General features: G+C 43.2%; 1 protein-coding gene across 2 annotated transcripts in view; it reads right to left on the bottom strand.

Annotated features, from left to right (window-relative positions):
* Positions 1-325: 325 nt before the first annotated feature.
* The window catches only part of LOC147423963 (uncharacterized), a 42,689-nt gene continuing 24,460 nt past the window's right edge, over positions 326-18,554 (bottom strand). Inside the window, exons 1-3 of one of the 2 annotated variants that reach the window (XM_086501129.1) lie at positions 8,796-9,745; positions 8,180-8,722; positions 326-766 (exon numbers count right to left, since the gene is read on the bottom strand). In XM_086501129.1, the coding sequence (XP_086357255.1) occupies positions 644-766; positions 8,180-8,722; positions 8,796-9,632 (1,503 nt within the window). In that variant the 5' untranslated portion in view covers positions 9,633-9,745 and the 3' untranslated portion in view covers positions 326-643. Of the gene's footprint in view, positions 767-8,179; positions 8,723-8,795; positions 9,746-18,554 lie in introns of those variants that run through there. The other variant, XM_086501128.1, reaches the window with a different exon arrangement.

Below are 18,554 nucleotides of genomic sequence, written 5' to 3'. Positions count from 1 at the left end.
AGGGTGCAAAACCATAGAATCTTGTACTCTTAGGTTTCATTGTGTCCCATTGCCGATGTGCTTTGGATTGCATATTTTGTAAATCCGCTATGTTGGGTCAATTTTGAAAGCATTGCTTTAGTGAGAATCAAGGAAGAATGTTCATATGATTCGCCACAAAATTATCCATCTATGCACGAAGAGCACCAAATGATTAAAAAAATGGAAGAACCATCAAATATTATGATCTAGGACTACTTGTGACTTGCTGTCAGCAGATGGAATGCGTAGGACGGGGAAAATCTTGGCCATCGGTAAATAAAAGATTTTATAAAGACAAGTTTTTGGACCTTGTGTATCGAGGCGGAGACGTCGTGTTGGTGGGGGTGGCTGCCCTGATAGCCGATGTAATTATAGTCCCTGGATGATGTCATGGCTCAACAAGAGCATGACAAGACCTTGTAATTTTTTGGGATGTTCAAATATAATTCACTCACAATTGTGAGTTTTGCTAAAATATAAATTAAAAAAATGGAAGAGCCATCAAATATTATGAAATCACTATTTTACTTTGTGGGCTCATGTTTGTTTTTTGATTACAAATAGGTTTGTAGTGCTAGACCTTTTTCAAACACTAGAATTTCATATAAAGGATTTTTTTTTTTTATTCGTATGGAGCAATTATCTCATTATCCTTAAAATCTCTCACATGAATAATAAGTGGCCGTAAACCACTCACGGAGGGCAACTTTTGAGGCACCACTTCACAACCTTGTCTTCGTGGAGCCTACAAACATGGAAATAAAAACATATTAAGGTAGCCACATACAGAAAAATGTAATACAACCAAGTATTTCTCAAACTTGCAAACAAAAAAAATACAACAAACAAAAATACTCAAATTTTGCACGAAGAAAAGCATGTTGAGCAACCCCCATAGCAAATCTTCCTAAGTATACAATAGATTAAAATAAATTTAAGCTCAATTTTAAAATCTGCACACAAGGAAACCTGCTAGGGGTCTATTGGAGTGAGCCCAACTTGGGCGCCCGAGGTGTGAAACAAGATAATGTGCAGCCTTTAAAGGGACGTGGAAAACCTTAATGCAGTCTCTCTTTAGTGAGGAGTTGTAAAGCCTCTTAAAGGAAGTGGAGCAATCTCTTTTTTGCTGTAGCTTCTTCTCCTCAACCTTACTAAGGTTGAGGAGAAAATAAGTGGTCGGGCCTTCAAGAATGATCTCTTCTTGGGAGGGAAGGTATTCAAGAGCCAAGCACTGCTTGTCGCAACACAAATTGTGAGGTATTACTACTTCAAACACATCTAGAAAACAAGGAACACTCGGATCTTTGAAAAATCCATGGAAGTTGCTAAGTTCACAGAGATAGTCCAATGAAACAGGGAAATGATCATCGTCATTGGAAAACAAAGGAACTCTGAGGAATGGAACATGACCATGGGCGGTGCAATGACGGACTTCCAATAGGTGAAAGTGTAGGCTCACCCACTATCGTGGGGTGGCTCCCCCTTGAGCTGATGTATGTATGATACGTTGAAGATGTCATGGCTCGTCACGAGCATGACAGGAATTTGTAATTGTTTTGGATCTATCTAATCTACTCAACATTGTGAGTTTTTCCACACAAAAAAAAAAAAGATCAAAACCCACTCCCTCTAGAGGTTGATTTTCACACCAAAGACCTACACCAGTGAGCCTCACAAACACTTTGTCCCTCTCTTGCCACTTAAGCTTTATTTGATTTTATTTGTAAATCTCGCTACTTGCTCCCCCCTTGTCTACGGCCTCCCATTCCCACACCCTGGTCCACATCCTCCCACACTAGTCCCTTACGTATGTACTAGTTAAGTGTTGATGATAGTTTTCCAACTGAAGTGCTAACAGCAATTTTCAACAATCCTTGCGCATGCATCACCATCCACTACTCAATGTGACTATCCAGCTAGAGTTCCAAAACTGAGTCCTTTTTATGCAGACTGCATGAGGAAAATCTTTGTTGATTCTCCTCTTATTTTTATTTTCAAAAATTACATCACAATCTCTCTCTCTCTCTCTCTCTCTCTCTCTCTCTCTCTCCCAACAAGCAGCAACCATAGGTCTTCTCCCTCTCTCTCATCTTTGTCTGCCTCCCCCAAGTGTGAGGGGCATCCCCAAGACGAAGGCTCAGCTTCACCCTCCACACCTGCTCATACCAAGTTACAAAGAGATCCTGCATTTTTTTAGAGCTCGACGACAAGGAGCTCGACTCTATCTAAAAAGGTCTTAAAGCCCTAGTCACTTCTACCTTAGGGCATAGTACATTAGTTCAAGTGTTTCTAGTCAGCACCATGAAGCAAACATCCAGCCTCATGAAAAAATCCTATTAAGCTCATTAAGGGTAGGTCACACCCTCCCCTCCTCTTTTTATTCTACAGAACACACAGATTTCCTCCTCCTAACCCTTCAAGAAAACAACAATGAAAGAGAAATCTCTCCAAACCTCTTCCCCCTTTGTAAATCATGCTTTTGTTCTCACAGCCCCAAGCAAACATGAGCGATTCCAGAAGCTTCAAGCCGCTCTCAACAAGTCGCTCGAGGAAAATTGAGACAATGGCAAATTCTCCCATCAAAAAAGCCAAGGAGGTTGGGATGAAGATCAACAAACAAGCCAAGGATGTGATTGCATGCATCTCACCGACAGTGAAGAAGTGTGTATCATTGGAGCTCCAAGAGCAACACATTTGATAAGAAAACCCACTCAAGGTCTGCATTTAAATGGCTCCCCTCAACACTCAACACGAGTGACAACTTCTACAAGCCTATTATGATCATCAAACATACTCTTCCACAAATACAACTCAACGCCAACAGGGTGTCAATTGCAAATGGCCATGTTGTTCTTCATTTCAAGAATAGTGAAGATTGCCTTCATTTGCTTCAACTTTTCCATCTCGTCAAGGATGCCAAGGTACAGATTGTGAAGAGCTCCCACCGACCCACCCACCCTCCCTCTTTTTATTTCCCTAAGGTTGCTTCATCAAGCCCCCATGTGCCACTCAATCTTGTAGGCCCTCCGGCCCGCCCTGTTGTATTATAAAGCATTCTCCCTGTCCCTTCTAAGAGGGGAGACATCGATTAGATATATTTTTTTGTCCCATGGGTCATATGTGACCTCAAGGATGCTAAAGGATCTCTCTCTATTTATATATATATATATATATTTATATATATATATATATATAAATTTATTTATTCTTTGCAAAACTCACAATGGTGAGTAGATCATATTGACAACATCAAAAACTTACAAATGCTTGCCATGCTCGTGTCGAGCCATGGCATCTCTAAGAGACCATAGATACATTGGTTGATAGGGGAGCCACCCTGCAACAAAGGGAGGGCCCTCACATCCATGTACTTCAGTCAAGGCATCGTTAATGTCCCTATTCCATTCATCAAAATTCTTCCGTTTCTTAATGGCAATAATCAATGATGGGAGCGGAGCGGAGCTATGGGGGGTGTAGCCGGTGGGGTGCCATGGCTAAGAGAAGAGCAGAAGAACGAAAGCGAGAGAGGAGAGAGTCGATACAGCAGGAGAAAAAAACTTACGTTGTATTGGTTCGATTTAAACCTTTACAATATATAGATTTTCCTTGCCATGCAAACTACAAGTTTAAGAAACTTTAAGAGGCGTTCCCCACAGGCTCGACACTACATATTGGACCACAATTGGGCTTGCATACTCAACAATTGCCCCCCTGATTTCTTGTTAATTTATGTGAATATGGTTGTTGCCATGGTGTTGTCGAATACACAACAATTCCTAGTGTTCCAAACCTGTTTGAAGTAACATTATCTAACAATGTATGTTGCAATAAGTAGCGTATGGCTCTTGAAAACCTTCCTTTCCAGAAAAAGATCATTCTTAAAGAGCCCTATCTTCTAGGTCCTTTGAACCCATTTGCAAATCTTTCCCACTAGGCTATAGATCACTGGGCACTCCTTAAAAAGGTGAGAGAGGTCTTTGCTAGCCGTTCTACATTGCGAGCATCTATCCGGGCCAATGCCCCTAGCCAGAGCCTTCACCCCAGTTGGTAAGGCTCCCCACAGTACCTTCCATAGAAAGACCTTCATATCATGCGGCCATTGTGGGCACCACATGTTCTTGGCAACCACCTCCCATCTTAATTTTGATCAATTCCTGCCCCAATGTTTGTTCAATGGAGAGAACGAATCCATTGAAGCCATAAGGATGTGGTATACTTCTTTGGTTTGATGCTTCAAGAAATATCTATTCTTAGGCCATTGCCATGCTTCCCACTCGAGCTTAGACTCACAGCAAACTTAGTGCACTAGGCCTCTGCGTGGGAGACCGCCTTGCTCGATAGCTCTTGCAACTGTCTCCCAACTAGCCCACCGTTAGGACGTTGAGTCTTTGGTGTTGTACTTCCATAAGAATCTTTTCACTGGTTTAAGAAACTCTTTTCAGTTGCATTAAAAGCTATATAAGGGGTTATAAATGAGTTGATCATTTCACTATGCTCGAGAAGGAGAGAAGCACATATTCCCATCTACGCATCTTGCTCCTTATCTTCTCCATGACCCAAGAGAATATTTGCTTATGGGTTACTTCTATCCCTAAAGGGATCCCAATGTGTCGAAATACCTTCCCTTTTGACACTATCTCCTCGGACCACATTGATGGATCAAATGAGTCGTTCTAAAAGAGAACAACTCATTTGATAAAAAAGATTGATCAATCTAGATTTTTTGATATTGCACTTCAACCCTAATGCTATGGCATACGTTTGCACAATTTCCAAGCCTTTCTAATAACCTGAGGGCAAGCTTTGAGGAAGAGCATAGAATCGTCTGCAAAAAGCTCTGCTAGAACTCGGTCGTTGTTAGGCAGAGACAACCCTTCAAAGTTCCCTCTTGCAGCACCTCGAGTGGTGTTACCAAAGGATGGAATCCGATGGAAAAATCAGAGAGGCAAGAGACACCTATGTTTGATTGATCACTTGACCTCGAACGCACCCACAATTCTCTCATTGAACAGGAGGTCCGATTGGCTACCAGCACCAAGGGTGCTCACTAGCCGACACATGTGAGGCCCAAAGCCTAGTGATATCATGACATCTTCAATGAATGAACATGTGATCCACAAGCTTTTGTCCAAATCCAAGTGGACCAAGATACATTCTTGCTTAGTGAAGGCAATATACTATGTCAACCATTGCTGCCAGAATGTTATCATATATTGACCTTCCCTTGATAAATCCAGGTTGGTGGGGAGTAATAACTTTGTCCAAGAGGGGAGAGAACCTGAGGCTACATTTTTGGCAATAATTTTATACGCTAGTGACATCTAGGTTATGGGGTGTCAATCTTTCAATTGGGAGCAACAAACTTGTTTTGGGATAGGTTTAATGAGGCCACTTTTGATTCTTAAAAGGACTCCATCGACCAGGGCTTGGTTAGCCATTCACATGATAGGGGACTTCAGCTCATCCCAATATTCTTTGAAAACCTCAATAGTCAATCGGTCCCACCCAAAGGATCTCTCTTTGCCTAAGGCTTGTAGTATGAGGAAGAATTCCTCCTCAGTAAACGCCTTCTCCAGAAGGTTGGCTTCAGAGTGGGAATTGTTCTTTTTACGCTCCCCAGAAGAGTAGATCTGGCTTCTCCCCTTCTAGGGAGCGAGTCACAGGCTGGCCTATAATCTGCTACAGGTGGTCAAGCATCAATTGAGCCATTTTATCTGGCTCCTTTGCATCATTTCCTTCCTCGTCACTGAGTGAGAGGACAAGGCCCCGATTTATTTTCCCTAAAGAAGTGTGTATGATTGGTCTTCTCTAGCTGGAGGAAAGTTTTTCTGGATAAAATTTTGGCCTTCCTCACCTCCTCAAGCTGGAGATTGGTCAAATCCCCTTTGGATTTGAGCCACCTTTTATGCTCGGCTTTAGAGGCAGAGTCTTCTTGTTTTTGGAGAACAATGGACCTACTTTGCCAGCGAGCCACTTCAAGAGCTCCTTTGGGTATTTCTTCCTTCTAGGACCTACAGTTTTGATAGACATTTAAATATTCTTGACAAAAATATCCCAAGCCTAGGGCTTGCCAAATCCACATATTTGCGAAGCTTGCTTAGAGCTTTCAAGACAAGGCTTTTGAAGAGAGGATCTTTGAAGAGGTGAGCCCCTGTCACACGAGTAACTTCTTCGACCCTTGGGGGCAATGATCTTCTCCTTTGGTTTTTATAAATTTCATGCTTACCGGCATGTGATCTAAAAGACATTGTGATGTAATCACCTTCATTTCAAGCAGAGGGCAGCTAGGCAGCTTGGTGGGATCTAAAAGACATTGTGATGTAATCACCTTCATTTCAAGCAGTGAGGGCAGCTAGTCAGCTTGGTGGGATCTAAAAGACATTGTGATGTAATCACCTTCATTTCAAGCAGTGAGGGCAGCTAGTCAGCTTGGTGGGAGTAGTAGCATTGGACTAACTGAGAAGGCGTGTGCCGGTGTACTGCAGGCTGGTGTATGTGAACCCAAGTGTGCTACTCCAAGGGCCCACCTCCCATAGGTCTATTAATGCACATCTCTTACATGGGCTAAGCCATTTGGATCTTTCGGACCCAACTAGCATGTTGGATATACCAATTCTATCCTTTCTTTTCTCTACCATATTGAAGTCTCTCACCAGTAGCCATTCCCCTTTGACCTGGAAGCCTTTCAAGTGGTCCCATAACTTTGCTCTTTCCTTCGCCGAGCAAGGCCCATATATGTTTATGATGGTGATATGTTGATCGGCCCACTTTATCCGAATTGCTAGATCTCTTTCAGTGTAATGATTTAACACCACCTTAGGCTTGAGATCCCTCTCCACAACGGAGAGTACACCAATGTACCCGTCATCACCTTCCCTGTAGAAGACTTACTTTTTCCCCACAGCTTGTCGTCTTTTACTTGTCGCATCCAAGTGATGCTCTTGGATAGCCCAATAGTTAGTGCCCTTGCCTTTTTTGACTTCCTCCCAAAAGAGGGAACTCTTCTTCTGAGTTTTGAGCCCTTTCACATTCCAAGAATGAAGAACAAACTCGTCCATTACTAAGAGAGGGTACGAACTCCTCCACGTTTAGAGACTTGTCTTCCGAACCCTCTTCTTATTGCCCTCATCCGTTGGTCCATTCCCATCCCCTCGATAACTTTGAGGTTTTTCGTGCTGGCATCGCGAAGAACCTCAAAGATATATCATAGAAAATGGGAGATTTGCAAAAATTTGGCCGGGCTTCCTTCGCTTCTTTCTTTCTAAATGTTGGTGAACCGAACGAGCTTTCGGAACACTGGTGTGGAGAAACATATTCCAAACATCTTTTTGTTCGGTAAAAAGTCAATCAACTTTTTGCGGGGTGTACCTTTATTGGCCCCGTTGCCTTAGATCTTTGAAGTCTCTTGGGATTGTTTCTAGGACGGGGGAAGATCTTGGCCATCGGTAAATAAAAGATATCAGAAGGACAAGATTATGGACCTTGTGTGTCAAGGAGGAGGGGGCGGGTTGGTAGGGGTGGCTGCCCTGATAGTCGATGTAATTATAGTCCCTGGATGATGTCATGGCTCAACAAGAGCATGACAAGACCATGTAATTTTTTGGGCTGTTCAATATAATTCACTCACAACTGTGAGTTTTGCTATTAAAAAAAGAAAAAAAAATATCCTCACATGTGTGTGTGATTAAGTAGAGAAAATAAGCTCTCTCTCTCTCTCTCTCTCTCTCTCTCTCTCTCTCTCTCAAAGCACCTGGTTCCCTGCCCCCCCCTTCCCCCCCAAAAGAAGATTTAGAAACTTTCTCATGTAGAAAACGGAGTCTGTCTCAATGTTTTTCATACAATACATAACATCATGAGCTTCTGCTCGAGAGGCACCGCATACCTAGCTAGGTGCGATTGGGGGCAGGGAACCACCGGGCCGACAGTCCCCTGTCCCCAATCGTACCTAGCTAGGTATGCGACGCCTCCCTCATAGAAGCTCATGATGTTGAGGTAAGTCACAATGTAAGAAATATTGTGAGAATTTGTTCAAAACTTCTTGTGCCCTCTCTCTCTCTCTCTCTCTCTCTCTCTCTCTCTCTCTCTCTCTCTCTCTCTCTCTCTCTCTCTTCCTCTTCCTCTTCCTCTTCCACACACACACACACACACAAGCCCTTACCGAGAGCCAAGACTCATTTTGAAGTTGCTTGTAAACCTCAACAGTGTCGTGCTCTATGAAGCGATGGCAACTTCCGTTGTTCTCCAATGGTGTCCAACGCCTATAAACACCAATAGAAATCTTGTCATCCCGAGTTTCCCTCACACTCTCCATGAAGTAAACCACAGGTCTCGCGCATGCATCCTCAACAGGTCGTCGAACATTGAATGTAAAGAGATCTTCCTCTGCTAGCCCAGTTCCCCAATCAATAAATGTCATTGATGGCATTTGCACATCTAATGGAGTATGAAAACCTTCAAAGATTTGCACTGCATAACCCCATGATACCGACACTGTTACATTCCCGGCGTGTCTACCGTAGCATATGCTTTGTTGCAATGTGCCTATTGGATCCAACACCGATCCATTGACAAGATGTTGTAGAGCTTGCAATCGTGTCATGTTGGGGAAAATCGGCTCGATCTCGTCTACATGGTGCAGAGAGATGAGAGGTTTCACTGGATGTGCGGCAAGAAGGCCAAGTATGTTGCCACGCATGTCAATCTGTTCAAAACAATGAGGGATGAGCTCTTTGCTTGCTTGCTACAGACACAAGATCTATGAAATGGGAACAAACCTGATGAAAACCGGGTTCCCTTGTGAGCGGTACCCCAAGCTCCGCAGCACACGCCTCAATTCGACTATCGCTTCCATAGGTATGTGCATACCGCATTAGGCAATCATCTTGCATTTTCTCGAGAGCCTCCGCCAAGGCATAGCTTATAGCGATGCCCCCGCCTCCATATGCCATCCCAAAGGAATGTTGTGTATTTTGGTAATGGCTTTCTGATTGTTGCCCTATGTAGTACATTTTTGTGTGGTCATATTTCCGGAGAATTGGGGCAAGATTCTCTGGGAAAAAGACGGTGTCGTCGTCGCCCATCACAAACCATCGCACGTCTTGCAATCCTAGTCGAAATGTCTCGAGGACGATCCGGGAGACGCGAATCGCTGATGGGTTGCCATCGGTGAATGTGTAAGGAAACCTCTCTGTATTGCCGGAGATATGCACATCTGGTAACAATGAATTGTTTTCAGAGGGATCGGATAATGGTTCGTCTAGCCAGACAAACCCTCGGCGAGGTGCTGCTCCCGCCGACGGCTGCCACCATAGCTTGATATTTTCCTGCCTTTCTCTCCAATTGCTCGCTGTGGACGCGATGCCGAAGACGATGTGTCGAACGTCGGTTGGAATGTCGGTTTGGAGCTTCAGAATGGGCGATGTTGTGGATGAGAAGCGCCGTGATGACCAGATGACTGCCAACGCAGGAAGGTACATGAAGAGAGTGTAGATAGCGAGGGCGACGCACGCGAAAGCGACGCTGCGGGCGGGGGAGCACTTGATGGCGCAAGGCGTGCGCTGGGCCGAGCTCCGAGCACTGGTAGAGTGCCACTGTAGTCGTCTGCCGTTCATTGGCGTGCGAGTCTGTGTGCGCGTGAGAGAGAGAGAGAGAGAGAGAGATAAAGAGAGAGAGAGAGGAGAAATCTCTGTTTACAGCCGCCGCGCTGCCGCCGATTCCTCTGCTATTTGGCTTTCCTCTTCCACACTCCCCGTCGTGGTCGCCCACTTCACACTGTCGTTGTCCAATAAGAGCCCCATTTCCCCTATTAAAAATAGTCGGTTCAGCCACAAAATGTTTTTGGCCTGCCCCAAAGTGGTGAGGGCCTTAGGCCTATGTCACACTGGGGCGGGCGTCCGCCTCCTGCTTGGCAGTGTGGGCGTCTGCATCACGTCACGTCACATAGCTGTCGACGATAATCAGAAAATGGGTTTAAGCCCAATGGTAGAGTGTTGGCCTTCCACGTTGCTTGTCAGAGCTCAAGTTTGGGTTCACGCGCATGCTTTTGCAGTTGGCCGCGACTTTGCAAACTTGGCCAGGTAGTCTAGGCCGCCCCTTTGACAACGCACGAGCCCATCTGCAATTTTTTGTCCGTAGCCAATAAATCGCCGCCACATAATTTTGGTTAGTTCATGCCCGTCTCAATGTGACATAGGCCTTAGTTATGCCACCTCTTTTTTTCATGCCCCAAAGGATAGAGTTGAGTTCCCTTTTTTGTTGGCTAAAACTATTTTTGAAGACAAAAATTAACCTTTTTTTGTGATTGAATGATAGACAAAATGGAGTGATCACTTAAAGTAAGAGGATATAATGGCTTAAAGGGCGAATGATGAAAAAGGTTTTAAAAAGTGGCTTCACTTTATATGATTGCTTGCAACTCTCTTTGAACACTCTCTCTCTCTCTCTCTCTCTCTCTCTCTATTGGCAGGCCCAAAGGGTTAGAACTTATGTCTTTAGTGATGCCGTGCTTAACCAAAAAAAATTGAATTTATTTTCTTTGGATATAATGGCTTAAAGAGAGCGTAATAGGGTGGAGTTTTCCTTCTCACCCCTTTTTGGGGGGAAGTGACTAGAAAGGTCAAAACAAAGGTATTAGGCATATCCTAGGTCAATTGTGGGACTACAACACAGACGGTTGAAAAGGAACATATCAATTGGCTTTCAAATTTAGTCGAGCAGTGGGTCAGAAAGATTATGGACCAGTAGAGCCCTTGAACGGCTCAATACGTGGTATCTACCTGACTGTGAGTCCAAGCTCGAGAGGAAAGCTTGGCACTGGCTTGTGAACATACATTTTTTAAAACCCCGAACTAAAAATGTGTATCTCGCCCTCATGGAATCACAGGATTGGTTCTCCCCGCTTAATAAGCAGTGGGACAAACTTTGCTAGTGTCAAGATGGGAGACGGTCATGAGGAACATATGGTGCCCCCAATGGCCGCATGCAATGAAGGTTGTCATAATAACTAATATCTAATTCCCCTAAATGATTTCTCATGTTAAACTGATCATTTAATATGGGAAAGTACCAGGTGAGAAAAGGTTAGAATATTGGTAAGGCTAGCAAAGTGATCACAGTAGGGATCCAAAGGAGGGAAAATAGGGATCCAAAGAGGGACCATCTGCAAAAAGAGCAATGTGCATCAATGGGCTTCAAAGACCTTAAGGTACATCCCATTAAGACTTCCAAAAAGCTTAGGTTCCAAAATTCAAATGAAATGTTCAATGGTCAATCCTTAGGAAAATTGGATGCTTTGGGAAGACCACAAAGTCTTCCCACATCCCTAGATGGGAGGGGGCGAGCCCTAAAGGTAGGGGAAGAGAGAGAAGAGGTAAGAGAACACACACACACACAGTCAAAGCTTCCCTTTACACAAAGGGCATATTAGACACATGTGTCCAGTTGTCCCCAATTCCCATTCAAATCCTATTGGATGGCCATAAAGGTGGACCAATGAGAATTACGCTAGAGTAAATTTAGTCTAATTAATTTAAAAACACTTGATAAAAGAACCAATGAAAATCAAGTCTATTGGAAGATTATTGGACAACCTGCCAAGGGATCCAATGAGAATTAAGCAGCCCAATGGCTTGCTTAATTCCTATTGGTCAGAGGGCAAAAAGGTCTAATGGGGATTTGACTACAATAATTGAATTACATAAACTCTCACTAAAGGGGAACGAGGGACACTTGTCACAAGGCTCTCCATTTGACCTCTAATTTCCTATTGGCTAAGCTTGACATGAGCCAATGAGGGGCCAGGGGGAGGAAATACCAAGAGGGGTCGACCCAGAGGGGGTTAATTTTGCAAGGCATTATGGCACACACACTCACACAAACTCATGTGTGAAGTAAAGAAGACTATCTCCTTCCCAAGCTTTAATGGAAAGTTCATCATCTACTCCAAGCTTGTGAGAAGGGAGGCCTACACCAACAACTCTTGGCTTTGTGATACAAATCCAACCAAGAGCCAAGCTGCAATGCATGCCCATCTCGTCTAGCATGCTAATTACTAAGCTATGCTAAGCTATTAAGAGTGATTATGTGAGAAGAAATACTTCTTTCTCGTAAGAATATTTCTTCTTTCTCTAGATCTACTCTCATACCCTGCTAGCTCTCACCATCTTCGAAGGTGTGTGAGATCTTGGGTCTGAGACCGTGAGGGAATTGATGTTGTGTTTTTCAACTGTAAGCTTGGTGCTTGAAGCTTCCATCTTCATTGCACCAGCAAGTTATTGAAGGAACACAAAGTGTTGTATTGTAAAATGTCTCCCTTGATGGGGGAAACCTATAATATAAAGCCTTTTCGAGGAGGGACCGGCTCCATGTACATCCGGTCCTCAACTGTTGTCAATAGCTTAATTTGACTCTCTTTTTGAAGTATTGTTCATGCCTAATTCTAACGAGGTGTTCTGCTTTTGTTGCTCTCTCTCCAACCAAGCACTCTTGCTATGTTCATTAGGAATCTATTCTTAATAAAATGCTCACTATGTCTATGTTAATTTCCGCTACACATAAGTTACTACCCCATTAAATATTACATTGGTATCAGAGCACAAGGTTTCTCTTTTCTTGCTCAACAAGAGAGGTCCTCAAGCTAACTATAAATGGTTGGTATTATTAATTGTAGTTGAGTAAGTAGAATAGGGATTTTTCAGTCTTGCAGTGCACCTACTTGATGTAGATAACGGGGCAACACCGTCGAGAGCTATCGTCTTAATGATGGAGTGCTTTTCTAGAGGGTTAAAAGGATTAGCAACTAGGGCTTGAAGTGCCAAAGTACACTTAAAGATTTTACACCTAAAATTTGTTAGAATGGTTGGCAATAGTAAAGAGAGTGAAATTAATGTTGATAGCTTTGATTTTGCTAATGAAAGAGCAACTAATGATGCCCCTATGCTTGTAAACTATCTTGTTTCTAGGCTACAACAATCCCTAGCAACCCATCCCTCCAAGGTGAAGTGCTACAACAATTGTGCACCCATGGTATTCTCCAAACTCCCCACCAAGAAGAGAGAGTACCTAGGAAGGGTCCTAGTGAGACTTCCAAAAGAGGACTCTCTCCGAGGGAAGAAGAAGAGGATCCGTACAAAGGGCTCAAAAATCTACTACTTGATGACGCATCTCCTTCCCAAAAGGAGAGCCCAAGTTTCAAGGTAGAGCCCCCACTAAAGGAACGAGAAAGAAGTGAGTCTCTTGCCACCTCGACGGAGATGGCTCCACGAAGATGGCGGGCAAACGCTTTCCAACACTCTCTAAATGGAGAAGACCATCACATACTTCTCTACACCATAATTCAAAGAGGGACGAGAGAAAACAAGAGAAGAAAAAGAGGTCACCCTCTTCTCCATCTACTTCATCCTCTTCCTCTTCTGAAGAAAGTGATGGTGCAGACAAGGAGGAAGAAGGGAAGAAAAAGGCGAGAAAGAGGTCACCCTCTTCTCCATCCTCCTCATACTCTTCCTCTTTTGAAGAAAGTGATGGTGCAACTCGTGAACCACCTAAAAGGATAGGCCATTGGATATCCTATGCAGCTTGGAAGAAGTTGTCCAAGCTCAAAAAGTTGAAAGAGGGAGGAAAGAACATCTCTTTCCTTACCTGTGATGGCACTTTTGGTGCTACGGACAAAGTCTTGGCCTTTATCCAACAATTTGATGCGGCGTTTGGAGATGAGGGCTTCATGGAGTCCTCTAAGCTAGCCATCTAGCTATGCATTTTTTAAAATCCGCCAGGAAATGGTGGTCTACCCTACGAGCAAACGATGAAGCTCCACAAACATAGAAAGCTTTAAGAGCTTCCATTCTGAATCAGTTTTTGGCCACCGATGCCAAAGACAAAGCATTCACGGAATGGCGAAGCTTGAAGCTCTCTCCCTACTAATCTATCCAAAAATATGTAGACAAGTTTTGGGATTTACATCTCAAAGCCATTGTCTTCAAAAAGATGGATTTTGGAGAGCAAAAAAAACAATTTTGTGCGGGCTTAACTGAGGATATGGCGGAGTATGTTAACTCCCAAAGACTATGCACCATATCTGCGGTCATACACCATACCATGGTGGCTTCACGAATCAATTTCCAACAAGGGACTAAGAGTAATCTTAAGCCCATGGAAAACAAGGATCGTAACGAGCCTATGGGGAAGGACAATGTCCAATAGTCTCCCAAAGGCAACGCCAACAACAACAAAGCTAAGGAGAAGGGAGTTTATAAAGGCATCGGAAAGATAACTGTTGTTTCAAGTGCGGGGAGCAAGGGCATGCCTGTCGGGCTTGCCCCCAGAAGAATACATGTAATGAGCCTCCTAGAGCTACCGTGGTCGAAATTCAAGAAGAGGATGCTCATCACAAAGGATCTCCTCTATGCCATGCTTGGGGAAAGGTAAGAGAGCATGATGCTTTTATTCTCTTTGACCCTGTTTCTACTCACAATGTCATATCCACAGAGTTGGCCACCAAGCTAGGCATCCAAGCCTATGGGATGGGAGATGTCATACCTGCCGATGGTGCTTTCAAGGGGCAAGAAGCCTCAGTCACTCCCTTAATTGGGGAATTGAGGCTCCATGTCCAAAGCTATATGGACAAGGATGATTTCTTTATCTCTCCTCTGAGGCACGAGGATGTAATCCTAGGTGCACCATGGTTTGATCGCATGGCTGACAATGTTAAATTCCCTGAAAGGCAAATCTACTTTAGGTTCAGGGAAAAAGATATGTACATAGATGCTAAGGAGTTGGGTAGTACCATACCTCTTGTACATAAGCAAGCTTTCAATAAGTCAAAGGACGTTTGGAATATTGTGGAGGGCATTGATGTACGTCCTTGTTCTGAGGATGTAGGCAATGTTGAGGATGTTGCAGGTTTTGGTGGCATGATTGCTACTGCCAGAGCTATTCTGCCTATGGCTGAGGAAGCTCGTTGGGATGTAAGAGATTTGCAGGCTCATGCATTGATTGTTTTGTATGCGAAATGCACTATTACTCCTCACATTCATTAAGCAAAGTCTACAAAACAAGCTTGGGATATTCTGATTGGTCTTTACGCAAGTCGCAATGAGGCTAAAATTGCATTGCCACGTAAAGATCTAGAGTTGAAGATTATGCATGAGGAAGATGAGATCAACACTTTCCTTGTTGGTATGAGGATATTATTGAGCAACTTATTTCTGCGGGCAAAGTCATTTCTGACAGTTCCCTTATGCAGATTTTTCTTGATGCTTTGTCATATTCTTAACAGACTTTTGCTAGTACTTGAAGACTTATGACCCAAGGATGCATTATGCACATTGTTGTTGCAATAGTCACTTTCTAGAAAAAAGAGGGCTAAACAACGTGCAGTTGAATAGGCCTTTATTGCTGCTCAAAGAAAGGATGGTAACAGCAATGTAGCCACTCCTCATGGTTCTTCTGTAAATGGTAAATCACTTGTTCCGTATGCTTCTGCTGGCATCAATTTTTCTAGGAATTCTGGTGAAAAGGGCAAAAAGAAGATGCATTGCCATTATTGTAAAGCTAATGATCACTAGATCAAGCAGTGTTCTAAGTTGAAGTCAAAAGAGGCCAAGAAGAAAGAGGCTGGTTCCACTACAAATGCAACTATTGTTGAGTCTCTATGCAAGGACATTGTGATGTTGATGTTGACGTTGATGCAGAAAGGGCTTTTAGTGCAGAGTGCAATTATGATCCTTCTGTCCAGTCATGCATGCATGTCATTTGTTGTAGATGCCCTTATGTGGTACTTTGACAGTGGTACTACAAAGCAAATTACCTCTCATCGTGACTTGTTTACCTCTCTTAAGGATGTCCCTCATAAGAATTCAGTCACTTGTGCCAACACTGCCTCTGATGCAGTCAAAGGAGTTGGAAAGATTGTGATGACTTGTAATGGAAATGGCCTATGAACTTTGAGAGTAGCGGAATTAGGAAATTAGGTGAAGCACTTTGGAGAGATTACTTTGTGAGCATAGCGGGTGAACTTAATTGATGGTAGCAACATAAACATGGTACTTAGTTAACTTGGCATGAACAATACTTTTGCAGGAGAGAGAGTTTAGAGAACATGAAAATAGTTGAGGACCGGATTCATGTGGAGCTGGCCCCCCTCCAATAGGCATTTGTATTATAGTTTCTTCCCCATCAAGAGAGACTTGGTACAATACAATCTTTGTGTTCCTTGTGACCTACGTGCTGCAATGAAGATGGAAAGCTTCATGCATCACAAGCATAACATAAACTTGTAGAAAGAATTAACTATCCCAAGTCTCAATCCCAAGCCCTCAAACACCTTCGAAGGTGGAGAGAGCTAGCGGGGAATGAGGATAGGGAAGAGGAAGAAGAAACATTCCATAGGAGAAAGAAATACTTCCTCACTTATCATTACTCTTCTTCCTAGCATACATAATAGCATAGTAAAAAAGATGGAGAAGATGGAAAGCTTAAGCATTGAAGCATGACTCTTTGTTGGATTTGCATTCCATAGCCAAGAGTGTTGGTGTAGTCTTTCACTCTCACAAGCTTGGAGAAGGAGGTGGTGTTCCTCAACTTTCACCAAGTGAGAATGGCCTTGCAAATGAGTGTGTGTGTGTGTGTGGAGTATATCCCCCTAGCACCCCCCTTCCTTGCTTTGGGCGAAATTTCTACATGTTGCAAGCTCATTGGACCCCTCTCCCCTTAGCCAATCACATGCAGCATGCAGTCAAGCACATGGGTAGTCTTTTGACAAATGTCCTCCTAACCCCTTAGAGAGAGAGAGAGAGAGCTTGAAAATATCTAGATATTTGTTAGATGGAAGTAGAAGCTCATTGGACCCCTCTTTAGCCCAACCAATAGTATTCAAGCACACCATGTGGTTAAGCTTAGTGAGAGTCTGACATGTGTCCCATGTGCTCTTTTAGAATTCCCCTAACTTTGAGATTTTTATGCATAAGAAGTTTCTCAAGCAACTTCCTCATTAAGTGTGTAGGTTCTCTTTTTGACTCAAGCATCTTACCCCCCATGCATAGGAAGCTTCTCAAGCAACTTCCTCATTAAATGTGACAAGTACCTCAAGTACCTTAGTCATCAAGCATGACAAGCACCTTAGGTGGAGTTCCCACCTCAAGCACAACCCTAGCTTGTTTAATTTTAGGTCGGGTTCCCACCTCAAGCACAGCCCTAGCTTGCTTAAGTTTAGGTCGGGTTCCCACCTCAAACACAGCCCTAGCTTACTTAAGGTTCCCACCTCAAGCACAGCCCTAGCTTGCTTAAGTTTAGGTCGGGTTCCCACCTCAAACACAGCCCTAGCTTACTTAAGGTTCCCACCTCAAGCACAACCCTAGCTTTCTTAAGGTCAAAGGACTTTTAACACTAACCATTGGAGGTCTTTAATGAAGCTAACCCTAAGGTATTTTAAGCTTCATTAGTTAACCTTGCTCTTTGACATACCATCTCTCATTTGGGCCTCTTTACCATTAGCCCCATGTTGAGATAGATCTGTAAGCACATGTCTATATTCTAACCCTTGTTCCCGTTTATTATCCCATATTAAATGACCAGTTTAATATGAGAAAATCATTTGGGTTGATTAGATATTAGATATTTAATGACATTATCTCTCTCTTGAAATCATGGTCGTCCTCGACTATGAGGTAAAAGAGATAAATTCATAGTCATTAGTCAATTTGTCTTAGCGGGTAGAGGATCCCTTTTTACCCTACGACATCATTCCAAGATGGATGACTAATCCATTTGGTGCTTGGGAGACATAGCTACCACAAGCATGTCTGCTCTTTAGTCCATTTCATCCTCCCAAGTAGAGTGACAAATTCTACATGGTGTTTGAGAAACATCGTCATCCCAAACATGATTTTAAGCATGCATACTTCTTAAATTTGTGCACAATAAAAAGAGAACTAGTCTTATAAGATAGAAACAATTTTCATTTTAAATGCAATTTCATATGCTTACTCTAGTGCAGCATTGTAAGCATTCACAAGGTTCATATTATCCTTAAGCTAGGTTCCTTGCATCCATTTAGCATCTTAAAAAGGATAATTCTTTAACTTAATAAGATATCGTCAGATAATCTTACCGTTTCTTAATACCTTGTCTTCATGTCATAGGATGGACTTATATTGAAGTACTTCTTTGTTAGACAAGGGGAACTAGAACCTAGGAGTCCACCTCCCAACAACCCACTATATAGCATGGCTCCTAGCCCTTTGCCCTAGTTGGACTCCCTTTACACACTTGTCTAGTCCGGCCTTGCCGTTGTCCTGACATTACTCCCCCTTTAAAGAAGAGTTTTCATCCTCGAAAACAAAAGTGGGGAACTTCTTCTTAAGAACACTAATGTTTTCCCAAGTGAAACCTTCCTCAGGTCGATCTTTCCACTTGATTAAGGGTTGTTGACGTACATGATGACGCGTACGTAATTCATGATATTCGAGAACACGTTCAGGTTCATGCGGTAAGGTAGGAGGTTCAACGAAGTCAACCAAAATCTGTTGGTCAATGACATT

The sequence above is a fragment of the Adiantum capillus-veneris genome, chromosome 26 (assembly GCF_014529385.1).
Source record: "Adiantum capillus-veneris isolate H3 chromosome 26, ASM1452938v2, whole genome shotgun sequence".
In the NCBI taxonomy this organism is placed as follows: Eukaryota; Viridiplantae; Streptophyta; class Polypodiopsida; order Polypodiales; family Pteridaceae; genus Adiantum; species Adiantum capillus-veneris.
Note: the sequence above shows the minus strand (reverse complement) of the source record. Positions and strands in the feature narration are given on the sequence as shown.